Genomic DNA, 12,099 nt, shown 5'->3' on the forward strand with positions numbered 1-12,099 from the left:
AAATGTATACAAAAGTATTGGAGAATCTCTTTAAGGTAGGTAAAAGAAAAACAGTAAATATATGTGTGGTGGAAGCTATAGTATGCAGAAGCATGTACTGTAGATACTGTATGCTGCTTTTTCAAGGTAAAGGAGACCACCCTTCACTTATAGAATTTCCTGAAAGGTCAAAGCCCCTTTAGTGTGTACTTTGAGCTTTAGATTGGAGGTAAAGGGCATTTAACTAGAGGGTCGAGGGAGCAGGGTGAGATCAAGGCACAGTACATGAATTCAGTGGGAATCCAACTATGTCATTGGTTGGCTAGCTTGTTTTGTTACTTGTCCAAGACAACCCATAAGCTACTGATGTAAACACTGATGTAAGTCCACTGACAAACAGGGAGACGATCTAAACAGACACAGAATACCCTCTCCTTTCACTGATACATGCTGACTTTGCCATGTCAGTGAGTACAAGTTTCAGTTCATTCTGATTGAGGACACGAACCCTCCATGTATGATAACAGTTAATTCAACAACCCAATGTAACTTCACCCCTCTCCTACTCCTGTCTGTTGGATGCCTATGGTGGGCAGGCTGGTATTGACTTCCTTCTGTATGCCTGTTCGTATGAGTCCTCCAGTCCACACATCCTGTCTCCAAACACATGTGAGGAGGGGATATCGCTATAAGGCGTGACAGCTCTCCTTTACCATATTCATGACCACCATAGTATGGACTCATTTCAAATGTGTATTAGAATATTACAATATAACTTACCCCCTTCAGAGTAGAACACGTCGACAGTCAAATCGCCAGGCATGGGGAAGGCCAGAGGAATACGGGGAGAATTAGCAAACATCAAGAGACAGAGGCACAACCTCATTTTACACTACCAACACAGGTCATTTGACTTAGTAAATTGTTTGTCAATGCTCAATTCATATTTTGGTATTTTTGGTATTTTATTAAGATCCCCATTAGCTGTTGCAAAAGCAGCAACTAATCTTCCTGGGATCCGCACAAAACATGAAACATGACATAATACAGAACATAATACAGAACTACATAGATATAAAAAAAAAGGCAAATGTAGCCTACATATCAATGCATACACACAAACTATCTAGGTCGAATAGGGGAGAGGCGTTGTGCCGTGAGCTGTTGCTTTAACTGTTTTTTAAAACCAGGCTTGCTGATTATTTGAGCAATATCTGATGGAACAGAGGTCGATTGCAATAAATGCTCTATATAAAACTGTACACTTTCGTGAATTTGTTCTGGATTTGGGAACTGTGAATAGACCACTGGTGGCATGTCTGGTGGGGTAAGTGTGTGTGTCAGAGCAATGTATAAGTAGACTATGCAAACAATTTGGGATTTTCAACACATTAATGATTCATATAAAAATAAGAAGTGATGCATATGAAGTGCATATACAGTTGAAGTTGGAAGTTTACATACACCTTAGCCAAATACATTTAAACTCGGTTTTGACAATTCCTGTCATTTAATCGTCGTAAAAATTCCCTGTCTTAGGTCAGTTAGGATCACCACTTATTTTAAGAATGTGAAATGTCAGAATAATTCCCAGTGGGTCAACACATTCCCAGTGGGTCAGAAGTTTACATACACTCAATTAGTATTTGGTAGCATTGCATTTAAATTGTTTCACTTGGGTCAAACGTTTCAGGTTGCCTTCCACAAGCTTCCCACAATAAGTTGGGTGAATGTTGGCCCATTCCTCCTGACAGAGCTGGTGGAACTGAGTCAGGTTTGTAGGCCTCCTTGCTCGAACACGCTTTTTCAGTTCTGCTCACAAATCTTCTATAGGATTGAGGTCAGGGCTTTGTGATGGTCACTCCAATACCTTGACTTTGCTGTCCTTAAGCCATTTTGCCACAACTTTGGAAGTATGCTTGGGGTCATTGTCCATTTTGAAGACCCATTTGCGACCAAGCTTTAACTTCCTGACTGATGTCTTGAGATATTGCTTCAATATATCCACATAATCTTCCTACCTCATGATGCCATCTATTTTGTAAAGTGCACCAGTCCCTCCTCCAGCAAAGCACTCCACAACATGATGCTGCCACCCCCGTGCTTCACGGTTGGGATGGTGTTCTTCGGCTTGCAAGCATCCCCCTTTTTCCTCCAAACATGGGTCATTATGGCCAAACAGTTCTATTGATGTTTCATCAGACCAGAGGACATTTCTCCAAAAAGTACGATCTTTGTCCTCATGTGCAGTTGCAAACCGTAGTCTGGCATTTTTATAGAGGTTTTGGAGCAGTGGCTTCTTCCTTGCTGAGCGGCCTTTCAAGTTATGTCAATATAGGACTCGTTTTACTATGGATATAGATTCTTTTGTACCTGTTTCCTCCAGCATCTTCACAAGGTCCTTTGCTGTTGTTCTGGGATTGATTTGCAGATGTCCGACTTGCCAAAACTATAGCTGGTTAACAAGAAATTTGTGGAGTGGTTGAAAAACGGGTTTTAATGACTCCAACCTAAGTGTATGTAAACAAACGACTTCAACTGTAGCAGCCCTAGGGCTATTCATATTTCTAGCATTTGCATATACGTTTTGTGGTACTGGCCACAGTGAGGTAAGGGACTACTTACATGCTTTGTAGAGATGGTGAGGATTGTGTGTCATAGGAAGGGGCAGGAGGTAAGAGGAGAGCAAATTCGTTTTTAATCTTGTTCACAATGTCATTTTTCAAATAAATATATGTACAGTACCAGTCAAAGGTTTGGACACACCTACTCATTGAAGAGTTTTTTTGTTTGTTACCATTTTCTACATTGCAGAATAATAGTGAAGACATCAAAACTATGAAATAACACATATGGAACCATTTAGTAACCAAAATAGTCACCTGGAATGCTTTTCCAACAGTCTTGAAGAAGTTCCCACATATGCTGAGCACTTGTTGGCTGCTTTTCCTTCACTCTGTGGTCCAACTCATCCCAAACCATCTCAATTGGGTTGAGGTCGGGTGATTGTGGAGGCCAGGTCATCTGATGCAGCACTCCATCACTCTCCTTGGTCAAATAGCCCATACACAGCCTGGAGGTGTATTTTGGGTCATTGTCCTGTTAAAAAACAAATAATAGTCCTACTAAGCGCAGACCAGATGGGATGGCGTATCACTGCAGAATTCTGTGGAAGCCATGCTGGTTAAGTGTGCCTTGAATTCTAAAGAAATCACAGACAGTGTCACCAGCAAAGCACCATCACACCACCTCCTCCATGCTTCACAGTGGGAACCACACTTGCGGAGATCATCAGTTCAACCTTCTCTGTGTCTCACAAAGACACGGCGGTTGGAACCAAAAATCTCAAATTTGAACTCATCAGACCAAAAGGACAGATTTCCACCAGTCTATTGTCCATTGCTCGTGTTTCTTGGCCCAAGCAAGTCCCTTCTTATTATTAGTGTCCTTCAGTGGTGGTTTATTTGCAGCTATTCAACCACGAAGGCCTGATTCACGCAGTCTCCTGTGAACAGTTGATGTTGAGATGTGTCTGTTACTTGAACTCTGTGAAGCATTTATTTGGGCTGCAATCTGAGGTGCAGATATTCTAATGAACGTATCCTCTTCAGCAGAGGTAACTCTGGGTCTTCCTTTCCTGTGGCAGTCCTCATGATAGCCAGGTTCATCATAGCGCTTGATGGTTTTTGCGACTGCACTTGAAGAAACGTTCAAAATTCTTGAAATGTTGACTGACCTTAATGTCTTTAAGTAATGATGGACTGTCGTTTCTCTTTGCTTATTTGAGCTGTTCTTGCCATAATATGGACTTGGTTTTTTACCAAATAGGGCTAACTTCTGTATACCACCCCTACCTTGTCACAACACAACTGATTGACTCAAACGCATTAAGAAGGAAAGAAATTCCACAAATTAACACACCTATTAATTGAAATGCATTCCAGGTTAGGGTTAGGTCATGAAGCTGGTTGAGATAATGCCAAGAGTGTGCAAAGGTGTCATCAAGGCAAAGGGTGGCTACTTTGAAGAATTTCAAATTTGATTTGTTAAACACTTTTTTGGTTACTACATGATTCCGTATGTGTTATTTCATAGTTTTGATGTCTTCACTATTATTCTACAATGTTTGAAAATAGTACAAATAAAGCAAACCCCTTGAATAAGTAGGTGTGTGCAATGTTTGACTTGTACTGAATATATATATATATAATATAAAAAAATATATATATAATGGACTAAGGTGAACTGGGCAATACCATATCTATGTGATACATTGTGTGTCCTCCCTTTCGAGTTCAGCTGACAGTGATGGCTCTTTAATGTCAGATGAAAGCTGACTTGGGGGATAACACACACACATAGATACCCCCACATGAAATTCATCGGCAGCCAAAGAAAAAGCTACAAAACCCTCTAAACTGCCTCCAGTGACTGGAGTATGTTAAGTGAATCCAACGGTTTCACAGCTCTTAATGCCATTCTATGGATTATAGATTTTTTATTTGCTTTCTGCTTTGGCTGAAAAGCCGTTTTATCAGTGCCATTACCCCTGTAACGATTAGAGACAAAAAGTTAATTATGTAATTATAGAGCCAATAACTGACTTGTCTGGTGTACTTTGCTCTGGTAAGGATTAAACATTATCTCTCCTGTTTATTTGTATTTTTTTATTTCACCTTTATTTAACCAGGTAGGCTAGTTGAGAACAAGTTCTCATTTGCAACTGCGACCTGGCCAAGATAAAGCATAGCAATTTGACACATACAACAACACAGAGTTACGCATGGAATAAACAAAACATACAGTCAATAATACAGTAGAACAAAAGAAAACAAAAAGTCTTTATACAGTGAGTGCAAATGAGGTAAGATAAAGGAGTTAAGGCAATAAATAGGCCATGGTGGCGAAGTAACTACAATATAGCAATTAAACACTGGAATAGTAGAAGATGAATGTGCAAGTAGAGATACTGGGGTGCAAAGGAGCAAGATAAATAAATAAATACAGTATGGGGATGAGGTAGGTAGATAGATGGGCTGTTTACAGATGGGCTATGTACAGGTGCAGTGATCTGTGAGCTGCTCTGACAGATGGTGCTTAAAGCTAGTGAGGGAGATATGAGTCTCCAGCTTCAGAGATTTTTGCAGTTCGTTCCAGTCATTGGCAGCAGAGAACTGGAAGGAAAGACGACCAAAGGAGGAATTGGCTTTGGGGGTGACCAGTGAGATATACCTGCTGGAGCGCGTGCTACGAGTGGGTGCTGCTATGGTGACGAGTGAGCTGAGATAAGGCAGGGCTTTACCTAGCAGAGACTTGTAGATAACCTGTAGCCAGTGGGTTTGGCGACGAGTATGAAGCGATGGCCAACCAACGCGAGCATACAGGTCTCAATGGTGGGTAGTGTATGGGGCTTTGGTGACAAAACGGATGGCACTGTGATAGACTGCATCCAGTTTGTTGAGTAGAGTGTTGGAGGCTATTTTATAGATGACATCACCGAAGTCGAGGATCGGTAGGATGGTCAGTTTTACGAGGGTATGTTTGGCAGCATGAGTGAAGGATGCTTTGTTGTGATATAGGAAGCCGATTCTAGATTTAATTTTGGATTGGATATGCTTAATGTGAGTCTGGAAGGAGAGTTTACAGTCTAACCAGGCACCTAGGTATTTGTAGTTGTCCACGTATTCTAAGTCAGAGCCGTCCAGAGTAGTGATGCTGGACGGGCGAGCAGGTGCGGGCAGTGATCGATTGAATAGCATGCATTTAGTTTTACTTGCATTTAAAAGCAGTTGGAGGCCACGGAAGGAGAGTTGTATGACATTGAAGCTCGTCTGGAGGTGTCCAAAGATGGGCCAGAAGTATACAGAATGGTGTCGTCTGCGTAGAGGTGGATCAGAGAATCACCAGCAGCAAGAGCAACATCATTGATGTATACAGAGAAGAGTCGGCCCGAGAATTGAACCCTTTGGCACACCCATAGAGACCGCCAGAGGTCCAGACAACAGGCCCTCCGATTTTACACACTGAACTATATCAGAGAAGTAGTTGGTAAACCAAGCGAGGAAATCATTTGAGAAACCAAGGCTGTTGAGTCTGCCAATAAGAATGTGGTGATTGACAGAGTCGAAAGCCTTGGCCAAGTAGATGAATACGGCTGCACAGTAATGTCTCTTATCGATGGCGGTTATGATGTCGTTTAGGACCTTGGGCGTGGCTGAGTTGCACCCATGACCACCTCTGAAACCAGATTGCATAGCGGAGAAGGTACGGTGGGATTCGAAATGGTCGGTAATCTGTTTGTTAACTTGGCTTTCGAAGACCTTAGAAAGACAGGGTAGGATAGATATAGGTCTGTAGCAGTTTGGGTCTAGAGTGTCACCCCCTTTGAAGAGGGGGATGACCGCGGCAGCTTTCCAATCTTTGGGAATCTCAGACAATACGAAAGAGAGGTTGAACAGGCTAGTAATAGGGGTTGCAACAATTTCTGCAAATCATTTTAGAAAAATAGGGTCCAGATTGTCTAGCCCGGCTGATTTGTATGGGTCCAGATTTTGCAGCTCTTTCAGAACATCAGCTATCTGGATATGGATGAAGGAGAAATGGTGGGGGCTTTGGCGGGTTGCTGTGGAGGGTGCCGGGCAGTTGACCGGGGTAGGGGTAGCCAGGTGGAAAGCATGGCCAGCCGTAGAGAAATGCTTATTGGAATTTTCAATTATAGTGGATTTATTGGTGGTAACAGTGTTTCCTAGCCTCAGAGCAGTGGGCAGCTGGGAGGTGCTGCTCTTATTCTCCATGGACTTTACAGTGTCCCAGAACTTTTTTGAGTTAGTACTACATGATGCAAATTTCTGTTTGAAAAAGCTAGCCTTAGCTTTTCTAACTATTTGTTCCTAACTTCCCTGAAAAGTTGCATATCATGGGGGCTATTCGATGCTAATGCAGAACGCCAAAGGATGTTTTTGTGCTGGTCAAGGGCAGACAGGTCTGGAGTGAACCAAGGACTATATCTATTCCTAGTTCTAAATTTTTTGAGTGGGGCATGCTTGATTAAGATGGTGAGGAAGGCACTTTTAAAGAATAGCCAGGCATCATCTACTGACGGGATGAGGTCAATGTCATTCCAGGATACCCCGGCCAGGTCGATTAGAAAGCCTGCTCGCAGAAGTGTTTTAGGGAGCATTTGACAGTGATGAGGGGTGGTCGTTTGGTTGCAGCCCCATTACAGATGCAGACAATGAGGCAGTGATCACTGAGATCTTGATTGAAAACAGCAGAGGTGTATTTGGAGGGTGAGTTAGTTAGGATGACATCTATGAGGGTGCCCGTGTTTACGGATTTGGGGTTGTACCTGGTAGATTCATTGATCATTTGTGTGAGATTGAGGGTATCAAGTTTAGATTGTAGGATGGCCGGGGTGTTAAGCATGTCCCAGTTTAGGTCACCTAGTAGCACGAGCTCAGAAGATAGATGGGGGGCAATCAATTCACATATGGTATCGAGGGCACAGGTGGGGGCAGAGGGAGGTCTATAGCAAGCGGCAACAGTGAGAGGCTTGTTTCTGGAAAGGTGAATTTTTAGAAGTAGAAGCTCGAATTGTTTGGGTACAGACTTGGATAGTAATACAGAACTCTGCAGGCTACCTTTGCAGTAGATTGCAACACCGCCCCCTTTGGCAGTTCTATCTTGGCGGAAAATGTTATAGTTAGCGAATGGAGATTTCAGGGTTTTTGGTGGTTTTCCTAAGCCAGGATTCAGACACCCGGGTTGTCAGAGTGTGCTAAAGCAGTGAGTAAAACAAACTTAGGGAGTAGGCTTCTAATGTTAACGTCCATGAAACCAAGGCTTTTACGGTTACAGAAGTCAACAAATGAGAGCACCTGGGGAGTGGGAGTGGAGCTAGGCACTACAGGACCTGGAATAACCTCCACATCACCAGAGGAGAAGTAGGATAAGGGTACGGTTAAAGGCTATACGAACTGGTCGTCTAGCACGTTCGGAATAGAGAGTAAAAGGAGCAGGTTTCTGGGCACGATAGCGTAGATTCAAGGCATTGTGTACATACAAAGGTAAGGTAGGATGTGAGTACATTGGAGGTAAACCTAGGCATTGAGTAATGATGAGAGAGATATAGTCTCTAGAGACGTTTAAACCAGGTGATGTCATCGCATATGTAGGAGGTGGAACAACATGGTTGGTTAAGGCATATTGAGCAGGGCTAGAGGCTCTACAGTGAAATAAGACAGTAATCACTAACCAGGACAGTAATGCACGAGGCATATTGATATTAGAGAGAGGCATGGGTATGGGTCCAGTGAGTGGTTGGGTTGACTGGGGACACGGTGATTCAGACAGTTAGCAGGCCGATGCTAACAAGCTAACAGTTAGTAGGCCGGGGCTAAACAAGCTAGCAGTTAGCAGACCGGTGCTGGCAAACTAGCAGTTAGCAGACCGTGTTAGCAAGCAAGCTGTTGGCAGACCGGGGCTAGCAGTTAGCAGACCTGGGCAGGCAAATTTAGCAGTTAGCAGACCGGGGCTAGCAAGCTAGCAGTTAACAGACCAGGGCTAGCAAGTTAGCCTTTGTGGGACGTCGCGATGGGGGTAAGTCTGTTTTTGCCTCTTCGTGCGGTGACGTCGATAGACCAGTCGTGGAATTAGTAGGGTTCGAAGTAGCTCTTGGTAGCTAGTAGGCCGCGGTTAGCAGAATGGGCCTTCAGCGGACGTCGCGCCTGAGGAGCCTGTTGGAATCCTCGGGCAGGTTCCGTGCCCCGTACCGGCAGTAGAAGGGGTCCGGATATTGTAGTCCAGGAGTGGGCTTCGGTAGTAGAACAGGAGCCCTGGCCGGGCTAGCTTTAGGCGAATTGGTGCTTGCTCCGGGATGGAAACGCTAGCCAGGAGTAGTCACCCGGGATTGCGGTTAGCTAGTTGCGAAGATCCAGATGAAAATGTTCAGAGTTTGCGGTAGGAATCCGGGGATATGGGGGGAAAAAAAGAATAATAGGTCCGTTATGCTCTGGTTTGAGTCACGTTGTTCTAACTGGCGAGAGTTTTCCGAGCTAAAGGTTAGCTAATGACCGCTAGCAGTGGTTTGCTGACTGATAGCTGGTAGGTAGTTAGCTGGCTAGCTTCAGTTGAGGGATTCCAGATCCGAAGTAAATAGAAATACTTTCGAAAAAAAACAGATCCACGCCACATTGGGTGAGGCGGGTTGCAGGAGAGTATTTAGAAGTTGAGGTTAAGGAAAATATTTTTAAAAGATATGTGAAGAAAAATATGTAAAAATATATATACAAGGGACACGACAGGACAAAGACGTCTGACTGCTACGCCATCTTGGATTATCACATCACATCATAACCAGGCAGCGGGCTGCGAGGACAGGAGATTAACACTTAGAGAGGCAGACGCTAAATTGAATTCTACAGGCCCATGGCTGTCTGAGAAGCCATTAAGTAATCACAACATTGCCCCTTCGAATAAATCCACCACCCACCTGCCTCTGCTGCCTCTCTACATACAAGACAGCAGGGTTTGTGTGTGTTTGTGTGTGGTATGGTTTTCATTTTTATTGACTGTGAAGGCAAACTTAGCCCCGGGCTGAGAAAATAACAAAGCTCTCAAATGTCTATATCTGCCCCGAAATGAATGACAAAAAGAGTATGATGTGACAGATAAAAGAGAAATTAGCATTTTTTAAATAACGAAATGACAGAAAACAAACAATGAATATTTTCACACTACTTAACCAGATAGGGAGGGATATGACATTGAGTGAAAATCCTCATGAGGTAATGCTTAACTGATATTTATTCAGTGCTGCACATTAGACAATGTCAACTGTCTTGGGGTGGAATGGGTTTAAGTGTAGCTAGAGATTGTACACCAGATAATGTATAATACAAACCACTGCCATAGATTTTTCAACTAACCTGTATTCGGCAATACCTTTTTAGTTGTCGATTCAGGCAAAGAAGTATATTATAAAAGTCTGTGTCCAGTTGCAGGTGGTTCATTTTGAATTTAGAAAATGCTCTGTTAGCAACCCTTTCCACTCACAGCCCCTGTCACCCCGTATACGGATTTTGTTATTGATAAGTGCCTAAAGTGGAATTTTTTATTTATTTATTTCACCTTTATTTAACCAGGTAGGCAAGTTGAGAACAAGTTCTCATTTACAATTGCGACCTGGCAATGCAGAGGCTGTACATTAACGTCAGAGTTCCTGTTCTCCGTTTCACAGCGCTGTATTGGTTTTGACTGACAGCCGTTATAAACTTGAGCACCGCGCGCGACAAGAAGATGCCCCCCCATCTCTACCGCTAATTGGGCTACTTTTGCATATTTGTTGTTGTCTGAGTGAACCAAAAATCTCTAGTTATATCAAATTATCTGGTGTTCAATCTGTAGCTAGTTTAAGTGGTGCGGTCCTTTATCAAACCAGCAGCCCAGAGTTGAGGAGAAGTTCCTTTGAAAGACTTTGGACTAAAACACCACAGGGAAACTGAAGTATAACCTCAGCAGGAATCTTAAAGAGTAGCCACACCTGTTCATGTGTGTGTGTGCGTCTGCATCTGTGGTGGACAATTGACGGACATAGCAAATGATAACTGCATGAGGAGATGTGGTAGCTGTGGTCTGTATGAGGTGCGAGTAAAGAGTCAGTGTGAACTGAAGTCATTGACCCTTCACAGCCCGACACCACCTGTCACCGCGGCGTCCGCTCACCGATTTGATGTTGACGTCCACGCCGGTGCGAGCCATCATGTCCACACCCTCCACGCTGCCTTGCTTGGCTGCCCAGTGAAGCGCCGTCTGAGAACACACACAGACAGAGAGGAGGGGCCAGTCATTCAACACTGAGACTGCTCCTACCATACGCACGTACTGACTGAGTGACTGACTGGGTGGAATCCTGACTAGGAACTAGGCTACGTAACATGTAAATAAAGCACTGATGTCAATGGGAGATTTGTGCAGAGGTTTGAGTTGAAGTTTGTTTTGTACATAACCAATAAGTAATTGTATGGTCACAGATACTATTCAATATCTTTAATGAAGGCATATTTCTTGAGTAAAATTTCAGTTAGGACTTACTACGTTTCAATGTTACAATAGAAGGGATAACCGCTCCTCACTCAGGCCAACTGTCAATTAATATAAGAAGAATTGTACATCTACACAGCCTCCACAACAGCAGTGACACAAAAAGAAAAAACATGAATGGCTCATTTAAATAAAATGTCCCTTTGAATTTAATTGATGCCTAATTTGCCTAAACAGATTTGGCTGTGAAGAATGGCCAGGCATTGTGTCTGCTCTGTAATAAGCTGGCTTAATTCGGCCCAATGTTGAGTTTATTGATGCCTCACTAAAGGGCCAGATTCAAGGACAGTTATCCAATTTCTATTGTGTAGAACTGAATGAGTCCAAATCAGATCATTTAATGTATTATAATGAATCGACTGGTAACTAGCTACACAATTAGGGAACACAACAGTCTTATGGGAGAGAAAGAGGAACACTTAGTACACACACCCACACAAACAGAGTCATTGAAGCCCATCTATAATATTGATGTTTATTCTATATACTTACAAACTTGATGTCCAATTTACGGGGATAGAAGAAAAACAAGACGAAAGGAAGGAAGGAGTGAAAGTTTATCGTATGAGCACTGCTCTAACCATTATAATCAATCACAATGTGATACATGGTGGGTATCATAACCTGTGCATCCCCTTTGTATTATGTCCGGATTCCATCCCTGTTCTGCCTTTTCTCCAGAGCAGCTATTCTAATTGTGCGCATGGACGTATTGATGTAGAGCCGGGACTTTAGCCATTCCCCTCCATCCACATTCCCAGTCGAAGCACATCAAAGTAGAGAGAGGTGAGAGGAGAGGCATGCTTTGATGGGTTCACTCTCTGACATGTCCATTCATTGACACCTTTGGTCCTATTCTGTTCAGATTTGGCATGGGTTCAAACTAAACCCTTCAATCAACAAGAGTTCCCCGTAATCTTCCTTTTAAGATTAAGATAGTCCCCATAGAGAACACAGGGAACTATAGTAACAGTAATCTTCTTGTCCTTCTGAACTGATTCTTTGTATCTTTTAACACAG

General features: G+C 43.1%; 1 protein-coding gene across 1 annotated transcript in view; it reads right to left on the reverse strand.

Annotated features, from left to right (window-relative positions):
* Positions 1-10,650: 10,650 nt before the first annotated feature.
* Positions 10,651-12,099, reverse strand: part of LOC106573253 (uncharacterized) — a 30,582-nt gene continuing 29,133 nt past the window's right edge. The window contains exon 6 of the mRNA XM_045696906.2: positions 10,651-10,788. Coding sequence (XP_045552862.2) covers positions 10,651-10,788 — 138 coding nt within the window. The remainder of the gene's footprint in view (positions 10,789-12,099) is intronic.

Source organism: Salmo salar, chromosome 16, assembly GCF_965601325.2.
Source record: "Salmo salar chromosome 16, fSalSal1, whole genome shotgun sequence".
NCBI classification, from domain to species: Eukaryota; Metazoa; Chordata; class Actinopteri; order Salmoniformes; family Salmonidae; genus Salmo; species Salmo salar.